General features: G+C 38.7%; 1 protein-coding gene across 2 annotated transcripts in view; it reads right to left on the reverse strand.

The window, feature by feature from the left end:
* whrna (whirlin a) overlaps positions 1-25418 on the reverse strand; it is a 72139-nt gene that overhangs the window by 37258 nt on the left and 9463 nt on the right. For both annotated transcript variants that reach the window (XM_088392404.1, XM_088392403.1), the window contains exons 2-3: positions 3860-4078; positions 2153-2278 (exon numbers count right to left, since the gene is read on the reverse strand). In XM_088392404.1, the coding sequence (XP_088248530.1) occupies positions 2153-2278; positions 3860-4078 (345 nt within the window). The remainder of the gene's footprint in view (positions 1-2152; positions 2279-3859; positions 4079-25418) is intronic.

Raw genomic sequence — 25418 nt, forward strand, 5'->3', positions numbered from 1 at the left:
CAGCCACCTAGCTACACCAGACCTATCAACCAGCAATCGACTTCCCCTTTCCCTTAATTCAAACAGTCCGTGCAGCACATGGTCGTTCTGTCTCTGCTCGTGACGAAATGTTGCTCTGTGCACAATCCTGAAAACTTTAATGGAATCATGTTGACATTCTTTTGGTAAAAATGTTCCCTAGAAGTAAACCATTTAGATTCAAACTGAAACCAACGATAGCAATGAAGCCTCAAGGACTGAGTGATAGAAATTTTGTTCTGTTCACATGACAACTGTTTTGACTTTACTGCAGGGATGACCTTTTCCTCCCAACTTTAATGAAATTAAACTGAACCAGGGCAACAGCAACAATAGGGCATTGGGCAGGGCTGACCTTTCTCATACTTCTTGGTTAAGAGTTGTTATTTGGCAGACTTTGTCCTAATAGAAAAGAACAAACTATATATGTATTGTGTTGATGAAAAACATTCAATTAACTCCTTTTAGGGAGACGAGGCAATATTTAGAACATTTTTGGAGCATGGAGTAGGATTTGTATTCTTGCCTTATTTATTTATTTTGGTATCTAACCCACATTTGTTGGGATGATTGTATTTGTCCTCGCAGTAAGTAAATACAATTTCAAAATGGCCCTTAAAAGTTGAGCATGCAGTTGTCAAACTGCTAGCAAGATTTAAATCAATCAAGTCTCTGTGGTACGCCAAGACCCAGAAGTCCATTGCTGCTTCATAGCAACAGAGTCGGGATCAGAATCACTCTTCTTTCCACACACAGACACAAGGAATTAGTTTTCAGTCCAGTAGTAATACAGAGTGTATGTAGTCAAACATACAGTACATGTTACAGAAAGTAGTCAGATCGAGAATTGAGAGACTTGCCAATTTGGTTAAATGGTGGAGGACGGTTTATGGCATCATTGAAGAAAGTAAGATTTTCAATTCATAATTCAGTTTCATAATTTTGGTGTCCTGTGTTTGTTAGATCTGTTAGATCACTAGTGTGATCCCACTCACATTTGCTACTGTGGTATCCATAGCAACCGCCCACATCTTCGAGAGAAAATGCTTGCAAAGAAGTATCGAAGGGAAGAGATTGTCTGCGTATCAGATGTTAAATGTGATTATCAACAGTCTTCTGATAAAAAAAATCTACTTTAAAACAAAACACATAAATGAAGAATTAAGCCCGGTGAAAAAGCAGTCAGAAGAAATCTACCGATGTACCATCCATCCTCCCTCCCTCCCTCGCCTAGATCCCTCCCTCCATCCATCCATCCATCCATCCATCCATCCATCCATCCATCCATCCATCCATCCATCCATCCATCCATCCATCCATCCATCCATCCATCCATCCATCCATCCATCCATCCATCCATCCATCCATCCATCCATCCATCCATCCATCCATCGTCTTTTCTGCCGATCTTGTTCGACATCACAGGGAAGGTGACTAAGCACATGCTTGGTTTTACCAATCCATCAGCAGACAGATACACAGCGACAGCCATTCACTCTCAGCCAACAAAACATGCATATAGGAGAAAGTGAGAGTAATTGGAAAATATCCACAATTCATCTGTCAGGCTGATAGATGACATGTTAACAGTAACCTTATGCAAACTAAATGTATAATTTCATTATAGGGCTCCTTTGTTTTTAAAAAGACATCCAGGTATTAATCCACTCCATAAGAAACAGTTTTGTATTTTTCTTCAGGAAAGTGGCAAATCTAGTCTAAATGTTAGTTTTCTCCTTGCATAAAACTGTCTCGGTGGTGTCTCGATTAGCAAAGGTTTGAACCTAACCTTTATTTTAACCTTTATTTAACCAGGCAAACAATTAAGAACAAGTTCTTGTTTACAAGTGCAGCCTGACAACCTAAGAAGTAAAACATGTCTCAATGAGGTTGTCTGCTGCCAGGTCAACATTCCAAATGAGAATTTTTGTATATTTGTTATGCCAGCTTTTGAATCACACACAGGTTACACATTCAAAGAATTGCAGCATATAAACATTTTTGTTGTTGCACATGAGTGCAACCTACCTCTGCGATTCCTTTGGGAAAGCCAGCAACCACACAAAATGTTTAGTCTAATTTAACGTGAGTTTGATGAAAATGAGCAATAGCAAGAAAGACAGAGTCACCATACCTTGAGCCCTCCACACTCTGCTGCTGATCCATGATCCACTCCAGTGATGTAAATACCCAACGCGTATTCTGCACCCCCTCGGATCATAAGGCCCAGGGATCGACCATCATCCAAAACCAAGTTGACCTATATCAATCACCATGAAATTTGCTCAAGTCAGTTCTAGAATGGTTCCAGATGGAAACAAGTCGCATTTAGAGAAAAAAAAAAAATCTTGTCATTCTATCATATTGTCTCATAGCAAAAGTTTGAGACAAACTAAATATTTTTAGTAATGCATCCCCTCCAGCCTCCACATTTGTTAAATACATAAGGAAAGATCCAAACCCTTTTATATTTTAACACATATCTTTCCCCCTCAACACACAGGACTGATCATGATTCAAACAAATAGCAATTCTGAAAGCTATAGAGCAGGGGTCACCAACCTTTCTTAAAACGAGGGCTACTTCCGGGGTACTGATTAAGGCAAAGGGCTACCAGTTTGACACAAACTTCTGAAATAGCCAATCTGCTCAATTTAGCTTTAACTATGTGTTATTATTAATTGTTATTTCCAGTTCACATGTAAGTGTGATTTTAAACAAGAATAGCAAAAGTAAAATAAAATAAATAGATGCAGCTCACTGTGTATAAGTGCCGCTATTTGAGCTAATTTCAGAACAGCCCTGCCGGCAACGCACACGGGCGACCTGGTGCCCGCGGGCACCATGTTGGTGACCCCTGCTATAGAGACACCTGGCATGTAGAAAGAAAGGAGATATAACCTGGAATGAGAAGCCACTGCCCAAAATTCTTACATTTCAAATTCCAGGTGCACATCGTATATAGTGACACAGCAGTACATGAAACACTTTTGTTAGAATAATTCACAGTACAGTATCGTTATAAATAATAATAAAAAAAAGCCATATTATATTATAGCCATATCTCCCAGCCATAGTCTGGCAACCTGACTCAGATGCTGTCAGAATGAAAAAAAAGAAAAGTATTCATATTGTTTTTTATTATTTCATTAATATACCATTTATTATTCTCCACTATTTTCTTGCCATTTCTTAATTTGCAGCACAGAAACTATTATGAGTTCATTCAGATCAGCATAGTACACTTCTTTTATGATGCATAGAATTTATTTTTACACATAGACAGGTTCAGTAATGGCTTAGCCATGCCTAACGTTAATTTGTGATTGTTATCAAGGAACCCAAACACAAATGTACCCTGTAATGTGGCTGGGGTATGTGTACAGATATTTCCGCAAATATTTTTCGAAACAATGATGTACGTGACAAAACGTTCAATGTGAAATAAAAAGTCTGTTACTTTTTGCAGTCTTAGGTCCATTTAAAGATTAATGCCCATTACAGAGGCAACATCTTCCTCTGTCCCTCCAGGGGAAGTGGACGAGATTTTGGAGTGAGATAGATGAGGTACTTTAGGCGACAGAATTTCCTTTTGCCTTTTTACATGCATTAATATTCTAGTTTTCTGGCTCATAGAGCTTTTGAGAAAGGTTGATGGTTCAAGAAGTATAACAACGATAACTTCCCGATGAAACATTAAAAACGCACGAAAGCGTGAAATTCCCGTAAGCTGGGTCACGTCAAGCAGAAACAGTTAAAAAGTCCATAATGAAGGCAGGGACTCTTATTCTAACCATGAATTCAACTGGGCATACAGTGCTTAGTTTCTCACAAGCCTCACCTTCTTCTCATCTCCTTCCTGCAGGAGCTGCATGTTGCTACGTCGCTGGCTGTCACTCCTTCTGAGGGCGGCACTGTGATGTTCAGGTAGGTCAGGAGGAGGGGACACACTATGGCCCAAAGGGTCAACCCATGTATAGACATGGTTGGTCACATAGCCGCCTGGAATCCTCCCCACTGAGCGTACAGAGAGGTTAAGCTTTTTATTGCCCTTCAGCACCTGAGAAATGGACAAGGGAGAATTGTTGGAAATGATCAAAACTCACTTCTTACAATACACAGAAATAGCAACAAAGAAATGTATCCAGACATGAATATGTCTAAAATAGAATTGCAGCATGGTGACCAAAACCTTGAACTCAGAAAAGGGCCACATGCTGTCATGTCCGGGTTGTCTGAGTGCGAGGGAGCAACACTTCATTGAGAAAACCATTATTTCCAAAATGAATGTATTCTGTATGGACACTAAAACGGAAAGTGAAGGAGCACACGGTCTCCACCATTCACCTTCTATCTGATATGAATGGTAAAATGGTGACCATGTTGGATGTTTTGGGGCTCCGCATACAATACACTGGCATCGCACTATTTATTGAACCATAGAAACATGGCATGGTTGTCAAAGAAGAAGGAGATGACCAAAAAGAAGATTAAACGGTAATATTCAATCACCCTATTTTTAGATTGCACCAGCACTTTTCAACGACAGAAAGTCTATGCGCTTCACTCTCTCGCCACAGGTTAAATTGAAATGATAAATATAGATGAGCATTATTGTAAAACCCAATACAGGCTGTGTACCTCCATAACACCTGGAACCTTTTTAAGAGATTTATGATTGGCTGTTACGTCTACAAACTTGAAAGTCTGTGCACTGGCAATTCAAATTCCAAAGCACAGCAAAACCAAAAACCTATCCTACTGGTCACTATGGGTGTTATTTTGACAAATTATTGACTGATGTCAAGTGTTGAACATGTCTTGCATGCATTAATAACGTGTTTGCAACAGTTTTTGGTGTCACCTGAAAAATGACTACTTTGGAGGTTGACGTCCTGAAAAACTAGAAACTGTCTTTCGTGAGATAGTGTAACCAAGGAATTTACAGCAGATTCTAACTAAATGCATGGAGAGTCATTCAAATACCCCCAAATGGACACATACACGAAAAGTAGATATAAGGTACATGTTACAGCACGGGTGTCAAACTCAAGGCCTGGGGGCCAGATACGGCCCACCACATCATTTTATGTGGCCCGCAAAGACAAATTGAGCATCAAATTCGTGTGTCCTTACTAGAATTGCAAATTGTCTTTATTTTTAATAATATCTTTTTTTTAAATATTTCACCAGTTTTGTCTGATTTGAAAACGAGTTATTTGTCAGTTTGTTTTGTAGCTTTTACTGTATATAATATGAGGTGCTCATTCATTTATTTGGGTTGACAAGTCATAATGGCCCTCCGAAAGAAGCTATGACTACAATGCGGCCCGGGAAAAAAATGAGTTTGACACTCCTGCGTTACAGTAATACATTTTCATAAGAAATTGCTGTTGGCTGTGGTTTATTGTCTTCTATTGGCTTTGGGTACGTGGAACACTTTGGCCGATCGATATATTCCCATGTAGCTGGACTGCTCATAAAATCAGACCAAACGGGGCAGTTCAGGAAATACCCAGAGGCCTTAGTATTTCTGGTTGTTGACTTTAACAGCTGCAGACTGTTACTGTTGTGATTTCAAAAGTGCAAAAGGAGTAGGATATGGCATTTGACAAATGAAAAGAAAAATGCATATCAAAGGGACTGTTTTGGGGATAATTAAATTCAAGTAAGCTGGTTGAGTTGATATGAAATTCCACAATGTGTAATGGTGAGGAATTATCTTCTTCCACTTCTTCCCTAACGAAAGCAACATGAGGTGAAAAAAAGCAATATTTCGTAGCTCCCCAAAGAATCACAAAATAATTTTAGTGGTGCATCTGGCTCGAAGGGCGGTGTGCCTCGGTGAAAGTTTCCATTACAGTTGGAGCATGTCCTCAAGAGACACCATCATGATTTAGTTCCCCCAACGACTCTTAAGGCAGAAAACAAGGGGGCCATGTGAACCGTGTTCTTGAAAATCATGACAAATGAGGTGAACCTGTAGCGAAATCACATTTAAGCTTCACAGGGAATCATTAAGTCTTCACCTAAATCACACTGTTGCAGAGTGAAACCATTACAGATGGGAATTTTTTTAACACTTCCGGTTCAAACCTGTACACAGTGACTACTAAAGCTAAATTTATCGCTCGGTGTTGTCATACAGAAATTACTGCTCTTGGCTTGCACAAAAACGAATGTCTTTTTTAGTGAAGCACAATGCAAGCTTTTAAAATACTGCCCTTCAGAGTGCTGTGCTCACTCTATACATTTTCTTCTACACTGACTTAGTACCTGGGGAATTCAGATAAATCCACTTAAGAAAACAAATGTTCCCCATTGAATCCAAATTTTAACATCAGTCTTCCTTTGCGTTTGCTGGCTCCTGGTGGTTACAAGCAACAAGTTTTAGTATGTACATTAAGTAATCTGTCAGGAGTACAGAAAGGGGGAAAATTAAAAGCAGATAGTATACATGTATATGGTCCCCTCCAAAAGTATTGGAACTGTAAGGTCAATTCCTTTGTTATTGTATTCTGAAGACATTTGGGTCTCAGGTTAAAAGATGAATATGATTACGTATGTATGCATTTATTCATTCATGGAATAAATACACTCAATAGGTTTAATGCTATGAGTCATGGTGCAAGCCGACTGAGAAGTACGGCAACATGGAAAGAGTCTAGAAACAAGAAAAATGAGTTGGTGGGCAAAAGGAATCATAAGGTCGAGGCTAGGATGAAACAAACAGCTTCATAATCCTTGAAGCAAAATGTATGATTATGACCATGCGATGATGGAATACGTCTTCATGCAAAACCACAAACGCTGAGGAAATATGAAAACATAAACATGAGAGAGAGAGAGAGAGAGAGAGAGAGAGAGAGAGAGAGAGAGAGAGAGAGAGAGAGAGAGAGAGAGAGAGAGAGAATTTGTGGTTTACAAGGCCTACTTGGATAATTCCGCTTTTAAAACTAACCCTAACCCTAACCAGCACCCCTAATGATATCTTATGTACAGTGATAGTATTTATTTTATGCTATTACAACACTGCATAAAATTCTAAGTTAATATAAGATGTTGTAACTGTATATTTATGCACCATGCCTAAAAGTAGAATATTTTATTTTTATTGTGTTCTGTTGCCAGTTCAAAAGCACAAAATCTATATAATTTAAAAAAGCCTCAAGTGAAAGCATTCATAAAAAAATGACAGCACGTCTTATTTGTAAGAGAAGGGGAAAACAGCCCATCAGTTGAAAGCATTTTTTGAGTGGATATCAAATGTAATAATAGTAAGGGTTGAAACCATTCATTGCCTATTGTACAAACTAATTGCACAGGCCTCATACTTAGTTATGTACACATAGCGTGTACTTGTCAAATCAAGTGCATTCAAGCTTGCCATCATTGCAAACTGACAAACACACAAGCACTCACAAGCACGCACACACGTACACGGACACATTAGATGCGAGGTACGAATATGGATGCACATATAACTGGGCACCATGTTTCAACCAGGAAAATTGCCTTTTCTCCTGTGTGTTTACTACTGTCAGATTGGATCTATCAACGGGTGCAGAAACACACATTCTCATTCGACATACGTATGTGAAGGTAAGATTTGTGAGGAGCTTTCACAACAATGACAAAAATTCTAAATCCAATGAAATATTGTCCACATTGATAGTACTTTAGAGAGAGCCACAGATCAGCATTCAGATGGCAATGTAGTGAAACTGAGAGGAAAATGTGTGGAGTTGCACACACGTCATAGACAATGATTCATGACATCCACGTGTAAAAAGAAGCAATGCTGGTTAGCGGGCATCTGTGAATTCCACCTGGAGTGACAAATTAGTTCTTTTCAATTCTTAACACACAATGAAAATACTGCACAAAATCTGGTGTTCATATGCCGCTATAACAATGTTTGAAAAGCAGTCAGCAAAGTATAATGCTTTTGAGTCACGTAGATATGATTCATGATTTTGAACTGACAGTAACATGACTATTTCTGAAATATTCTAGTAATGTAGTGACCCTTGACCGTTTAACTACCATCACATGAGAATATCATCTCCTGCTCATGTGTTGTTTCAATTTCTGTGTCAAGTGGGAGCAAACTCAAACAATGAATTGAAAAGAAAGTGTTTCCAAAGCAAGATCTAGTAGGGTTAGAGTGAAGGTTAGCATTGTGTTATTCCAGTTGCAATAGACAACAATAACCTGTGTCAGACCCATTGAACTGCAGAGCGTACACACATTTATCCGCTAGCTGTAGGCAAGTGGATCTGCCAGTGGTGCAAATGGAGCTATTGATGCTGTTCAATAATGGCAAATCTTCAATTTCCAATCCATCTATCAGCTGTGTGTTCCATTAGGGCGGGAGGGCAAAGTTGGCGACCGCAACCTCGTGCAAACATGAGCAAAAGCAATGAATAAATTCAACTGGTGCTTGCTGTGAATTTCACAGCAGTTTAGTTTGTAAGTCTGACGTGTAGCATTACAATGTGGTAACCATCCAAACATATAACAGATACACTTAAAAATCTGATTCATTGGATTACAGTATTTGGGGAAACCATCTACTATCTATTTTCTCCATTAGGGTCTGGGATAACCGGAACCTTTCGAGATTACTTTATACATATACGTATTTTATTTTAAGGCGCACCGGATTATAAGGCGCACCTTCAGTGAATGACCCATTTTAAAACTTTGTCCATATATAAGGTGCACCGGATTATAAGGGGCAACTTCAATTAATTGGCCATTTTAAAACTTTGTCCATATATAAGATTTATACATTTGGCCCGCGGGCCGGACTTTGGACACGCCTGCTGTAGTGGCTAAATATTGGTCCATATATGAGGCGCACCTGATTATAAGGCGCACTGTCAGCTTTTGAGAAAATTGGAGGTTTTTAGGTGCGCCTTATAGTGCGCAAAATACGGTATTCGATTGGAAGGAATTGATTTAAGCCATTTGCTGTAGCAAGCAATGACTATTCTGCAAATGGGCCTGGCAGTGAAAAAATATCAAACATAGTCTGAGTGCCCACCAATTCATTACTGAGCAGGAACTCAGTAACTACCATATGTAAACTCTGACAAAAGATGACATCTGATATCAAGTGTCAAATTAATACATGGGCTTTCTAATCCCGCACGAGTCACAATTTTGGTTCGGTGTAAATAAATTGGTAGATAACCAATTAATTATTTCTTTAAAATTCTGACAATTGGGTGGAAATAATTGTTCATTAAACATGTCTTAAAGAAATTGAGCCCAAATGGAGTGCAACACTTGACTGCATAAAGTAGTGGACCCATTAATTCAGTCTGAACTAGTTTAAAAAAAAAAAAATGATCCGAAGAAAATGAGATCAGTTCAAGTGTACGGCACATTGAGGTAGATGTTCTGTTGCGCAACTCCTCTGGCCAGCGTTCAACTGCGTGTAATGAGAGTAAGGAGAGTGGCATAGAAATAGCAATTAAAAAAATAGCAAGTCATTGCAATTCCTCTACAATTTAATACACTTTTGCAAACTGTATATTTAGTGGACTACAGCGAGCATAAAAGTGAGCACCATGGCTACCTATAATCACAACTACACAACTAGTGAGACTGGAGTAGTTTTACAACTCCTGAGTATCATATTTTGCCAGATGTTTGAGCATAAACATCTGCATTGGTAGGATAGTAATAATGTGTTTGCAACCCAAATTAAATAAACACTTGGAAGGATTGTTGAATAAATGACAAGCCAGCCACCACAGACTTAATGGAGTCAAGTCATCTATCACAGGGATTAGCAGGAGAAAAACATCCACAATACTCATCTCCTCTAATCCTCAAATTCCCCCAATCTGTCTATCCTTCTCTGTTCCTCTCATTAACTTGAATTAATGTGATGGAACACCTGCACTGACATACACAACACACCAGTGGGACAATATGAGTGAATTCAAATTGAGTCATGAATAAGAGATTTTTTTTCCTTTCTTCACATCAAAGAAAAGCATGTCATAAGACATTACGGTATTTTTATAAATTAATATTGCAAATATTTACTAAGAAGGAATATGCTTGTGACAAATCTACCAAAAATATATATGTTATATGATTAAGTCTATTAACATTTTACCGGTTATTTCTTGATAAATTGTCTTGTACAATACACAACAAGAGTCAAAATTGCAACTTTCAAAATTGAATGAGCAACTCTGTAATTGTGGTGACATTTAGTTTCATAGGCTATAAACATAATTTTGGATTTGAATGAAAACATCATCATTCTCTTTGTGCAGATCCAAGTTGGTGTCACAATGCTAATGCTTACCTGGCGGACAAATCTATTACCCCCCCCCCCCATCTGAAATTTTGAGTCCCATAAATACAATTTCTTTTACCCACAAAAAAATTGTATCATTAATATCTGAATTCTCTTACTGAAAAAAAAACCCAGCATCTTCATAACAGAATAAATGGTGGCACATGAAGTGGTGAAAGTTCAGTGAAGTGAGAAAAGCCAATTTTTGTTTGTTCAAAGAGAGAGAGTTAAATACTCTGATTTGCTGACGGGGCAATAAATTAATCTACCCCCAACTTGTTATAGTACAGTAGCTCATTAATCAGAGAAGCCTCCTATTGCGTCCCTCTATTGTCCCTCAGCCATTGTGATCTACAGGACCACCTCTAGATGCCAAAACTACTTCAATGCTGGCTGTGAGTAGTTGAGGGAAAAAGAAGAACATAGACAACATAGAGACACGCGGATCTCAGTCTGTGTTTAATGGCCCGTTGTATATTTGCATTACATCAGCATCTGGTTCATAATGTGGAACTTGGAAAAGTCTTAACGTGAAGACCCTATTCATATTTTAGAAACAATCCCACGGCAGCCCAATTAACTACAATGTTGCATGGCAGACCAATTAACTAGAATGTTGCCAGAGATTAGCATGGCAGACCAATTAACTAGAATGTTGCCAGAGATTGTTAAATCTGCTAACACTGTGGTGGTGATCGATTCTAAAGCACTTTATTACTCATTGAATGTACTGTTAACTCAATGAGTTGTGTTTATCCTATACTCAGGTTCCCTGAAGGGAGATGTGATAATTACGCTATCATTAACATGATTCCTAAGACACTTTTCCAATGGCTTCAATAGGAAGTTTTAATAGAAAATGAGCAGTTTTAGTGGTGAATGGTTGTGAGAAATGTAAACAGATAACAAAGGCTGATCCAAGTTTCATTAGCATTCACAAGATTCATTCACCAGAACCATCAATCCAAGATTTTGAATTACGATGACAAACAGTATTACTCTGACTTGATAGGTACATAGAGCTGACCAGCTTGCTAATATGGTATAACTTTACAAACCCATTTCACAATTTGAACCTTTCACATCCACCAAATACTGTCATTACCTTTTGTATGTTTTTTGATACTCTTTTCAGTTCAACAAAAGTCAACATACAAAACTCACTTTCCACATTGCTTACTATGATCAGCAGGTAAGGATTTCTGCATACATTACAAACGTAACCAAATGGACCAACTAGATTTTGCCATTTGTGTAGCAATGTGATTAATTACATCATTCATTTTAATAATTAAATTTACACTTAGTGTTGTGGCCATGTTTTGTCAAAACAAAATAAAGTCATGTATATGTTTGATGGACAGAAACATCTGGCAGCAGCTGGGAATCCAGCTATTTTTTTTTTTTAATATGATGCTTGTGTTCATAAGGGGTGTTAGTGAGCAGGAGCAAATCCCAGCTGACTTTGAGTGAGAGGGGAACCTTAAACTAGTTGGCCATCAATCACTGGGCATCTAATAAACAAACAACAAATTATTATTGTTTACGATGTGGAGTTGTCAGTGAACCTATTGACCATTTTTTCAGAATATGAGAGGAGGTAGGCCAATCAACTGTACAAAGAACATGAAAATGTCACATTTCTGTGCTTTCCCAAAACTCTTGAATGGGAAATTGTAATATTTGAGACATATTCATAGATTTTAAGTTATATGGCGTGAGCTAACTAATAAAGGGTATCTCGACCTGTCTTTTCACTATTACAGGAGAATGTTGACGGGAGAAGCAAGGAATAAATGCTGCTTATCAGCTAGCATTAGCATGTGCCTTTTCAGATACTACTTGAGCTTTTATTACATTTCAGGGCAGACTATATATTTATTTTGAAAGTAACTGTGCTACTGCTCTCATTTGTAGTAAAATATTGCCACACGCTTGAGGTTGTCCTCTCCATAGACATAAAGCTACTGACTACCATAAACTGACTACCATATAAAGATTTTCTGTGCATGCAAACTAATATAAATGTACAATATTCAATAAATAATAACTCAAGTAGTTGGTGTGAAGTGTATACTATGTCTGCTATTTGAAAATGGATAAAAAGAAGCCTTTGGGAGCCATTTTGAATGCGCTTGGAGAAGCTACTAAAATTTAACGATGCTAATATATTTATTTTACAGGTTGTCAGTGGTGATGGTCATGTATGTGGCTTCAGGGAGATACGAGACAATCGTTGGTCACCTCACTGTGTGCTATCCTACGCTGTGTTCTCACAAACTTCTCTCACTACAAATTATTACCCAGGGACACTTTCAAGCAGAAACACGACTTCACAGTATATAGAACTGAAACTACTCTGCTATCAATCACAGACCGAACTCAGCTGACCCTGCCAAAATTTTGAAGCGAAAAGGGCATTTTTCGATATGTAAGCTTTTCATTCCTTCACTGCTAAATAAATGCAAAAAATCAATGAGCCACTGTTTTTTTTTTCATGGACTGAAATTGTTTAGCACGACTCCGAATAAGTTCTGTACAAATACACATTGGGTTCTTTAGACAGTGTGAATTAAAACCTGTTGTTGGCAAGCTGGGGGAAAAAAACTATTTTCTCAACGGATAATTGGCTCAGCAATTTGCTAAATGAAACCATACATTGGTAGTCATAGCTTAATGAAAAGGAATGTTTGATCTAATTGCAGGGTGGTGAAAAACCCTCTTTTGCGACAGAAAAATATCTGGGGGATAGCTTTTCTTTTCATACATAATGAATAGTATGTATTATACTATTTAGTTGAACAGGTTCAACCAAAGCTGAAAAATATGAAATGGAGGAAGCGAGACTTCAAATCTTTGTGTCTAAGGATTAAATACATCCACAATTAAAGCTCTTCTAATTATTGCTTGGATTTTTATTGACTCTCGTTTTAAAAGGAACCATGTAAGGGTGCCAGTGATGACAACGATGCATGAGCTGTGCAATTGCTAAGTGAGCTCTCCGTTGGCAATTATACGACTTAATCCACCTCTTACTACCAGCTTTATCACATCACACACCATCAATACTACACAAAAACACGATTTAACAGTACACAGCTGTGCCACATCATTTAGAAAGGTTCAGAAGGGAACCCCCCCAACAAAAATAGGAATAAAATAATATATGCCATATCAGAGATACAGATAATTAAAATATATTGATATTTAAAGATTGCTACACCTGTGTTTTTCAACCTGAACTTGACAGGAATACCTTTTATTTAGAAGAGAAATATTGCAAGGACAAAAACACAAATATGTGCAAGAGAGAGAAGACAGCATCATTTTGTATTCCCCTAAAAACTTGAGCTACATTGTTTATCAGAGCAAAAGACAATCCACAAGGACTCACAGCTGTGAAGTGCAGCCTCTGCATGATTTCCGCATTAACATTGCACCATTTACTATACTTGCTGTCAGATGGAGAACAGCATGGGGCAGCCCTTTTTTTCTCGGCTGTTGCATGCTGTATCACATCCATAATCTCAGTAAATAACACAAACTACACATTTGCTTTTCAAAAATGGATTGATTCAATCTGCAAAAATATATATTTTATCATAATGTCATCCTGTTCGATATTTGAAGCAAATGTGAACCTCTGCTAAATATTCAACAGATACTTATAAACAGCTACTTTTTTTTTGTTGCTATTTTAACACCATAGGAAAACAAATTCACAGAAAGCTGTGCTAGTTAGTCTCCTCTAAAACAGCAGGGACAACCAAAGCATGCACATAGATTGAGGTCATAAATAAATCTGTTCAACCTCTGCCAAGAATGTCATCACAATTTGCTCAATGCAACCATCAAGGAAACATAGAGGACCCCAGCAGGGACAAGCAGGGACAATACACATTGTAAAAACAACAACAACAAAAACTAAGAAAGAGATTACAAAGAAACACAGAAAGTAAGGCAAAAGGTTCGATCAATTTTTACAGTCATCCTCACGAGCTATTGCCCCTGGGACAATGTTTATGACCCTTATAAAATGCCATCTTCCTCTCTTGTTAAGGAATATAAAGGAGTTAGTTAATTAATTTAATTAGGGAGTAACAGTGTTCAAGATTCAAGATTCAAGAGTTTTTTATTTGCCATGTTTGAGCGTGCCAAACAAGGATATTCTCAAATATCCCCTTATCTTAAACTCCTAAGAGGGCAAGGAAAAACTCAAAACTCCAACTAGGGGAAATGAGAAACCTTGAGAAGAGACCACAGATGGGAGGGTCCCTCTTCTAGGATGACCAGGCTGCAATGTCGTTCACTTTCTTAATCCCACATGAACCCATTTTGGAAATAAGACAATGAAAAAGGACATTTGTAAGACAGTGCATTGCCAGTAGTTTAACAAGCTGACTTGCATAGCTAACATGTTATTTTTTTTATTTGTTTTAATATCCGTCAACTATGCATGCTAACTCTGTTTAACATGCACCTCTGTGTCCTAGATTGGGAATTCTGAGAAGGTATCACTGCAGTAACCTCCGCAGGGCAGCCAGATCTTGTCAAAGGATGCCTCTAGCCTCCCGCTGTGTTTTCTGTCTTATCTCACCATAGCACGCTGATGTTCGTCTTCATGTTTCTTGTACTCAGTAAGGCAGAAAATTAACTCCGGTGGCAACAACGCATCATCTGAGGCCAATACATTTATCTGTGTGACTCCATCGCTCATTTTTCTGTCTCGCGTACTTACAGAAACACTCAACAGTCATAGTGGGATACAAATTTGAGATTTCTCAAAGACCTATCCTCAATCTTTGCTGATAAACTCACCTATTTACGTTTTTGGAGCATTTTATGTCGTACATTTCGTACACAAGGCAACCCAATGCGGGTTTCGTTTATGATATTCCGCTGCATGATGACATCCCAGTGCATGATGACATCTGGACTGTCAGATTGGGATCCAATACGTACATTAAAAAAATATGTTTGCATGTCTCCTAAAGTTACAGGGAAGACACATAAACAACTACTATTACATTAAGATAAAATATCTGTTCAAGTCAAATTTTACTGTAAATGTGGCGCTCAGCCAGTATGAAACACACACAGATGCACACACATGCACACACATGCACACACATGCACGCACGCACACAGATGCACACGCACACAGATGCACACGCACACACACACACACAACTGCAATAATAGCAACCAAACATTTCATTCGTATATCACTTGTCCCAGCCACCATTAGCTGTTTCCCTCCTCCTGTCGCACACACATCAGTGCTACCGTGCTAGTGACTGCTCTGAAAAGTTGTGGGTGAGTAGGATTTGTAGAAGCAGAAGGATACTGGCACTATCTAAAAACCAAATGCTGTATCTGACACTAATGGGCCTAAAGAAGGACAGTCCCCATATGGGTTATATACTGCACAAGCAGCTATGAGGGAACAGATTTGGAGGCAGATAATGGCGTGTGTGTGTGTGTGTGTGTGTGTATGTGTGCGTGCGTGCGTGCGTGTGTGTGTGTCTCTGTGTGTGTGTCTGCGTGTGTGAGGCTGTATGAATCTCAGAGGTGTTTGGAGGTTTTCAACTTGAATACCGGAAGCTGATTCTAGTTTGTGACCAAACCTTTTAAGATCAGGGGGTAGTACCCATTAATCATCTCATATTTTGAGAGGTGGATAAAGCAATTCTCAATAAAAGTAGGCCTATTTCGTCACTATTATTTTTTTCTACATGAAAAAAAAGGCTGTAAATACTGTTAAAAGTAACAGCTTTATAATGTAACAGTTCTATTTAAATAAATATGGCAGAATCACTCTTTTTAAAGTATAGTACGTATTATAGAGAAGTCTCATTTAAATTTTCATCTACTATATTTTTTTTTTCAAAGTCAAAGTCAGCTTTATTGTCAATTTCTCCACATGCCAAAGACACACAAAGAAACCGAAATTTCGTTCCCCCCTATCCCACGGTGACAAGACATGGCTCACAACAGACAAACAGTAAACAAGTATAACAAAAGCGTGCTGAATAAATAATGAATAAATAACACAACAATAAATAAATAAATAATTAATTAAGAGGAGCGTAAAAACGATATGATACCATATTGCTGTAATCTCGCTTGCAGGTGGACTGAAAACCAACAAATTTTATAGGCAAGCCCACTGCCATCATTTACTATCTATCTTGTTTTACCTTTTAGCACATTCAACCCCATCTGCCTTCTAGAAAAACAGAGAACCACTTGAAGAGAATATTGCATGTCCATCAAAGTTACATGATTAACATTTCATAAAACCAAATAGTAAAAATAGCAGTTATTAGCCCCATTTACCACCACAAACATAAATCTATCTTTTCACAAGCATCACTTTGAGTCTGAGTAGTAATGAATTCCTACAGTATGATGAACTGAGATTTAAAAGCTGTCGATGCAGTTCTGAGATTTTAACACAAGTAGAGCTGTCGTCTAACAAGGGGAAGGGTACACCCTTGGCATATAATAGACAAACAACCATTCACATTAACAATCTCTTCTTTAATAAGCTTCTTGTTTGTGTTTTGGGAATGTGGGAGGAAGACAGAGTAGCCAGAAAAAAAACCCTACACAGGTAGTATGAGTTATTTTCAATGCACACCACTGATATCATGAACATGAATTCCAAATTTGTAAAGAAAGCAATAAATCGTCCCAGCACAATAAAACTGGCCAATCAGAGACTGTCTGTCCTTGACTGGATTATTGAAATTTGGTTAGCAACATGAAATAAAAAGACAGAATTTGACATCCTTTGAGACAAAACGTATTTTCAAAACAGGCTACTGCAGCACTGGGCATTGTCGTTGTCACAGGGTTTGTCGGGGAAGTTATATACTTATATTTTTAAGGATTGTTAATTCCCCAAAAATACAATATAAAATCTGTAGCAATTCACATTTGGCAATTCTGACAGAAGTTCTTCTACCAATGCAGCAGCCTTGGTTGACGTCAGTTTGTATACATTCAAATCTTGCTTACAGCTTGAAAAGTGCAGACTTTAAGCGTACTAGTTCTGAGGATCACTGTTGTAGTGTTTTCTCCAATAGGAGATTTTAGGCACGAGCTATGTCAGGAACATGTCATGTATAAAAATGAGCCCTACATATTGCTTTGCTTCAATCTCTAGTAGCTGCTAAGTCATAATAAATGTTTCAATCATAAAATACAACTCGTCATTTAGTAACGTTCCAAAACATTTTTCTGGTGGTTGCTGAGCTCCAATCTTTCATCTACAAGCAATGCAGAATTTTGATTTTTGTAATTTGCATGTGGCTAAGAAAAAAGAGGAAAAGAAGAAGAATATATCAGTGAGCTGATTTAAAAGCAGCAGGAGGAAGCTTATAGCTCAGCAGCAGACTTTTCATTCAACAGGCAAGAGAACTTGAAGAATAATGCAACAGGGGTAAAGTAAAACAAGAGTTTAGATGCTAGAAAAGCACTTGACTTATAAACCTTATGTTTCTCAACAGATAATAAGGATTACTAATATACAGTCCATGCCAACCCAAACCTTTATGCAACTCTAAGCAGAAATAGATTTAGGGCACCTGTCCAGCATGTTTATATGTTAGATGAGTTAAAAAGTAAATACATGCGCTCACACAAGGCAGCATGTTTTACCGCATCAAGTAGTGATGGACTTTGCTTTTCCTGCAACACAAGCGCCCTCGCCCCTCCCCAAAAAATCCACACGTTATCTATGAGCAGCAGCTTAAAAAGCTGTAATTGCAGTGAAAGGACCTGCTTATAGTGTAGGCATAGGTGATGCACCCCTCAGCTAAGTGAACTATTGTGAAACAGCCTTTCATTTTACAGTCTAGATATCATTCTTTGCTAAGCATTTATGCTGACACGTTTATTCTTTTAGTTAAAATTGTACTCATTTTTCATGCTCCTGAAGCTTGGCCCCTCTTCAACTGGCAGAGAATACATGGGCTCGGGCAGAGCACATCCGCCTCACAGTTAGGAGCGTGCGGGTTCGATTCCACCTCCGGCCCTCCCTGTGTGGAGTTTGCATGTTCTCCCCGTGCCTGCATGGGTTTTCTCCGGCACTCCGGTATCCTCCCATATCCAAAAAACATGCTTGGTAGGCCGATTGAGCACTCCAAACTGCCCCTAGGTGTGAGTGCGGATGGTTGTTCGTCTCTGTGTGCCCTGCTATTAGCTGGCTACCAGTTCAGGATTAGCCGGCGACCCCAGTGGGGACAGGCGGTATAGATAGATAGATAGAGAGAGAGAGAGAGAGAGAGAGAGAGAGAGAGAGAGAGAGAGAGAGAGAGAGAGAGAGAGAGAGAGAGAGAGAGAGAGAGAGAGAGAGAGAGAGAGAGAGAGAGAGAGAGAGAGAGAGAGAGAGAGAGAGAGAGAGAGAGAGAGAGAGAGAGAGAGAGAGAGAGAGAGAGAGAGAGAGACGGATGGGCGGACAGACAGACAAACAGATATAGATATATACACAGACACATACTCTATAAAACTGGAAAAAAAAATATCAGGCAGACAGACAGATATAGATATATACACAAACACACGCACACTCGATAAAACTGGAAAACGCCTCACATCTCAGTACTCGGTATGGTAACCTTATCAATGCTTGGAAACAGTGATTATTGAAAGCTCATTAAACTTTGACTACACTCCACTGACTGTCACACTCCACAGCACTATCATGTTGTTGTATGGGTGTGCCCGATGCGCATGGACTATTGCATTTGAAGGTGTCCTTTCCGTGATATCAGCCTCCGTGTGACCATGAGAGCCTTTGCGTGTATTGATGACTGTACCCCTGCGGAGAGGAGGTGACGATGGTTTTATGGGCCACAATGCAGCAGCCTAATCCATTCCTCTCTGTGCTGGTGGATCCTAATGGCTTGACACAAGACGGTTAGTGTGGAGTCAATGTTGTGCCCTAGTGCAGATATTGACTCCATCGACTCACTGTGGCCCGCAAGCCTGGCCTACTTCTCTTGGGTGCCTTTTGATACATGGCACATAGCTCAGAAAGCAAGATTACAAAACAAAACATGTACCTGGCTCTTGACCACAACATGATCAGTATTCACGTGATGACTTATTTATTGAGCATTTTGTACACATCTAGTCTTTATGTTTGGAGCTTATTACGAATATTTGCTAATGCTAATGTTGTTTGAGCAGTTGTTGTGGCTTTTCTGTTGTCTGAGCAGTTTTTGTGGCTTTTCTGCTGTTTCTGTTTGGAGTCGATAGCTTAAGTAGTGCAGGACTACAAATAGTGCTTGGACAGCATGACAACTTTGTAGGTCATGTCTGTCTGTAGGCTTAGACATAACACAATTTTGCCAGAAAATAATGCACTAAGCGTCACTTGTTGCAATGCAGTCATTGTGCATGGAAGCCATATTTTAGGGTTGTCAAACTCATTTTTTTCGCGGGCTGCATTGTAGTCATAGCTTCTTTCGGAGGGCCATTATGACTGTCAACCCAAATAAATGTAAGAGCACCTCATATTATATACAGTAAAAGCTACAAAACAAACTGACAAATAACTCGTTTTCAAATCAGATGAGTAAAAACTGGTCAAATGTTAAAAAAAATATATATATATTGTTAAAAGTGAAGACAATTTGCAATTCTAGTAATGACACACGAATTTGATGCACAATTTGTCTTCATGGACCACATAAATTGATGTGGTGGGCCGTATCTGGCCCCCGGGCCTTGAGTTTGACACCTGTGCCATATTTGCTTAATGTCTGGGTATCGTTATGATATAAACTGTTGTTCATATATGACATAATAGTCATTTATCAACATTTTGTGCACATACGCTCAAGGATAGCATACTTCAGATAAACTGGGGAAATTGAAGTTTGTAGCCTCGGAGCTGTCCAATGTGACTTCTGGTGTTTAGTGACGTGTGTGCGTGTGTGTGTGTGTGTGTGTGTGTGTGTGTGTGTGTGTGTGTGTGTGTGTGTGTGTGTGTGCGTGTGCGTGTGCGTGTGTGTGTGTGTGTGTGTGTGTGTGTGTGTGTGTGTGTGTGTGTGTGTGTGTGTGTGTGTGTGTGTGTGTGTGTGTGTGTGTGTGTGTGTCTAAACATGGTTCTTTGGTGACTAAAAAATGACAAGACATGAATTTTGTTGACAAGATGAGACTGGACAAAAATGTTACTTGATGGTCAGACTTTCAAAATGCATGATGTTTTTTTTTTATTCTATCCAATGGTCATGTATCAGATTCCAATGTTTTCAAAACTTACTCAAACCATCTCACATTGGTTCTAAAAATAAGATAAGATGCAAAAAGTCCAAATTGGACAACACCATGCCCTGTAGTGTAGAAGCAGCCAAAATGTGGTTAAATGTTGAGTGACATAAACATACATGATGTAAGTACAGGCCGAAACATGTCAGGTAATCCAACCTAAAATATTTTGTTTGAGATAAAAGAACCAGTGAAGTGATTAACAAGTAAAAACAAAATGAACTTAGTACAACTAATACATGATGTGGAGTGCAGTTAGCTACACTCAAGGGTAGTAAGTTCTACGACACTCAAGGGTAGTAAGTTCTATGACACTCAAGGGTAGTTAGTTGACTTTAAACCACAGGTGTCAAACCCAAGGCCCGGGGGGAACAGATACAGCACGCCACATCATTTTATGTGGCCCTCAAAGACAAACTGTGCATGAAATTTGAGTGTCATTACTCGAATTGCAAATTGTCTACACTTTTAATAATATCTTTTTTTGTATATATTTGACCAGTTTTCACTCATCTGATTTGAAAACGAGTTATTTGTCAGTTTGTTTTGTAGCTTTTACTGTATATCGTATGAGGTGCTCATACATTTATTTGGGTTGACAGTCATAATGGCCCTCCGAAAGAAGCTATGACTACAATGCGGCCCGCAGAAAAAATGAGTTTGGCACCCCTGCTTTAAACTGTTTAGCCATGTTATACTGTTTAGCCACATAGGCTAAGAATCTTGCCAATGCCAACCCTGTGCACTGTATGTTTTTGGAGTGTATGTGTGCAGAAAGAGCCAGTCAAGTAGAGGCACAGAACAAGATTTGGGAGATGTAAAACTCTCTGTGGTGCATCTGTCAGAACGAGTTAAGTGCTCTTGTATTTTATTACCTTCATACGCCGTGGCCAATGCCTTCAGCTCCTCTAGAATTATTGCACTGCGTCCAGACTGCATGTTCTCAAAGGTGCCAAATTCACAATACACAGTGCTGCAAAAGAGGAGATAGCCCGACAACTGTCATTTCTGTCCATTCTGGTTAAACCTCTGTGGGTATGAGACACAGCGTTTTTAAAGTAATATTACACTCATCCATGGTTTCAATACATCAAGGCATGATATTTTTCTTTAACCTTCGCCATCTTCCATTAGAGCCTGTGACAGGACAGAGCCGTTAGTCATCTGCTGTTTTCTGCTTGAGTGAGACCAAAGACTACATAGGAGAAAATGCTCTCAAAGAGGGAAGCTGTTTTCATATTTATCTCTAAAATATGATGACATCGATGAAGGCTCAGAATCTGTTCAGCTATGCCCCAATCAAATTCACCAAAATGCCCTTATAGCAGCTGCAGCACCAAACTGTCAGTCTGACGGGCAAGACTTTAAGGAACACCTAGCAGAATTTGCGAATGTTAATAAATATACAGTGTTAGGGAGAGATGTACTTTAAAATATTTTTTATAGACAAACTATGATTATATATAGCCATGGCAGAAATTTTGGTGCCACGGAATATTTTCTGCTCTTGAGAAAGGCAAACCAGCATGGTCATAGAAAATGCATAGCGAGGTGTAAATTTGAGCTGATAATTTTGTAATTTGAGTGTCTTATGTGTGTGTTTCATGTCTTAAATTGTTTGTTTGTTTGTTTGTTTGTTTGTTTGTTTGTTTGTTTGTTTGTTTTCACATACAAAAACATTTAAAATGTACATAGATTAAATAAATGTGATGGAGAATGTCTAAAAAACCCTCCAGGGGCTTGCGAAGTGGCATTCTTCAGAAATATGAATACAGTTAAGGTAAAATTTTAATGGATAGAGAAATAGGCATCCTAATACATGTCATAGATGAAATAAAGAAAAATTAATAACAGGGATAAGGCATACAACATACAACAATAGGGAAATTACATTTGTGGTTGAGACATTTGATACTGTGACAGTTAACCAAAAAGTATGAAATGTATAAATTTCATCATTTATTACCCGTCCTCATTCACCACTGCTTAAATGCGCTGCGGTTTATTCATATATTTTTATTGACGAGTTTCATACAACAATAGCTTTACCAATAGTCAGGTCAAACCTGACCAACTAAATTACCATACGGGTCACAGTGGACCAGTCAAACTGTTCGAGTCCGTACTCTGAATATTAATATCAGTCATTTGCATAGTTCAGTGCTTAGCTTGAATGATGAAAGCTTTTACCAAACCTGGCAGCATGTAGAGCAGGGGTGTTAAACTCATTTTTTTCACGGGCCGCATTGTAGTCATAGCTTCTTTCGGAGGGCTATTATGACTGTCAACCCAAATAAATGTATGAGCACCTCAAATTATATACAGTAAAAGCTACAAAACAAACTGACAAATAACTCGTTTTCAAATCAGACGAGTAAAAACTGGTCAAATATTAAAAAAAAATGGATATCATTAAAAGTGAAGACAATTTGCAATTCGAGTAATGACACGAATTTGATGCACAATTTGTCTTCGCGGGCCACATAAAAATGATGTGGCGGGCCGCATCTGACCCCTGGGCCTTGAGTTTGACACCTCTGATGTAGAGAGTGAAACGTAACCCTTACAAGAGCCACTATTGCTGAGGTTTTCCAGTGGATCCTGACACCACATTACTACTACTTGCTGATTGCTTCGGCTTGGTGTCTGTTGATGTGGGCACGGGGGACAGAAGCGACAGCTGGATAATACGCAGCAGGAGTATGAAAGGCCAGACTCAATGCCCCCCCTACACACACACACACACACACACACACACACACACACACACACACACGCACACACACACACACACACACACACACACACACACACACACACACACACACACACACAAATGTCTGAAACACCTTTCTGGAGACCTATGACAACACTAGGAGGAAAAGAAAGGTTAGATGAGGGGGACATTTAGTTAGTTTCAGCTCGACAGCTCTTGTTGGCTCTCCTTGACTTTATGCGTCTTGTGTGATATGGATTGCAAGTGTCTCTCCGGCATGTGCACATACACAAACCTTGTTATATAATGTAGGGAGGAGGTGCTTTGCATGCAAGATAAGGTTGAGGGAAAAAAAGGAAAATAAAATGGAGTATATTGTGGGGGGAAAAAAAACAGATAGGCGATATGCTGGTGGTTATCAAGGCCCTTTTTACAAAATGTCAACAGATAATTAGCTGGACAAACTACCGTGCCATGTTGAGATACTCAAAATGGACTGTAAGACAGAGTTTTTGGTCTATGCGCAAACTAAGTACTTTTACAAAAGAAATTCACTCACATTTATAATTTCTATACAGACAACCACACTCTTAAGCCTGTATGGTCATACAGTGATACATTAATACTTGTATAAATATTTACACTTGCATAGATGTATTGGTAAGATATATGTCAGACTCGGTCATTACCTTCTACCCATTGCGATTTGAATCTTCTTTATGAGACCGAAACTTGAGGGAGTGGTAAATATCTCTTGTTTTAAAAAAAAGTAATGGACATTTAGACAAATGTATGTACAGTGCATCATTAGGTGTAACAAAGGATCCTAAGAATGCAGTAATAGTAAAATATGTATTTACAGATGAAGGTTCCCATTATCACTGCAAAAAGTTCAACCTTGAATGTATTAAAACACATTCTTTTAATATCTGGTGAGAATGCACAATGTGAAAATGTTAAAGGTAAAAATATATATTAGGGATGGGTGAGTACCCATACCATATACATATCAGTCTGATTCCAATGTATCGGGTACTCATGAAAGCTGCCAATACCAGCAACTAATACTTAAGACAAACAAATTTGACATTAAGTCCTCCTTACCAGTATTTTGTGGAGCAGTGGCCCGGTTTGATACATCGGAGGATCATACTACGTGTCAGAAACTGTTCTGTGTGTCTTGTTTGCAGGTTTATAATTCACCATTACATTGATGCTTATTTTGATTTAGGTGAGTTTTACTGTATGGTAGGATTTAGTTAGTTGTTTAATCACTTGTTTTACATGCTAACCTAGTTTTACAGTAAATGACAGCTGTATAATTGCACCCCCCCACTCCCCCCAAAAAAGAAAATCCTTAAAGAATGTTTTGCCTCTTATTCGCTGTGCTGGAAGTATCAACAAGCTTTTTACTTAGGTAAAAGTGTAAATGTAATGATTTCAAATGTACTAAAACTATAAAGGTAAAATTTAGATTAACAATCCAGTTGACTCCAACAGTCCGCTGCAATCATTTAGAACAACCGATGAATGCACATACAAATTTTGACTTGATTTTTCAACCAAGTGATCAAGTTCTTGAAATATTGTGAAAATGGCTGTTCTATGCGGGTGCGGGGGTGTTGTAAGCCATCAAAAAGCGACACAGATATGATTGAAACGCTGACACTGTGGCCAAGGCCAGCGCCTTAACCACAGTCCAGTGGAGCAAGATATGAGTGTGATCTTTTTTGTGTGTCTCTATTTAGAGCTTGTGGTTTAAGAGCCACTCCAAGTAAGTGTCGCTGCATTAAGGACCAAGACCTCGAGTCCATGCCTCTTCTTCCCTCCCACTCCCTGATGGGAGACATTAAACACTCTCGTCTGGCTTCTCATCGCCTCGTCAGTGTTATTATGCTACACTTTAGTGCATATTACATTGTGGCGTAGCGTCCTGAGCAGTTGATGCTGATTTACACTAGGTATATATATAAATCAATGGTAGGAGTATGAGGTCCATCCCCATCCTATGTATGAACTGTATTTCAATGCCTGGTCAGAAATGTCCCCTAAATCCCTTTTACTTAATTCTCACCTTTGCAA

Source organism: Syngnathus floridae, chromosome 12 (genome assembly GCF_059516105.1).
Source record: "Syngnathus floridae isolate MCC-2025c chromosome 12, RoL_Sflo_1.0, whole genome shotgun sequence".
NCBI classification, from domain to species: Eukaryota; Metazoa; Chordata; class Actinopteri; order Syngnathiformes; family Syngnathidae; genus Syngnathus; species Syngnathus floridae.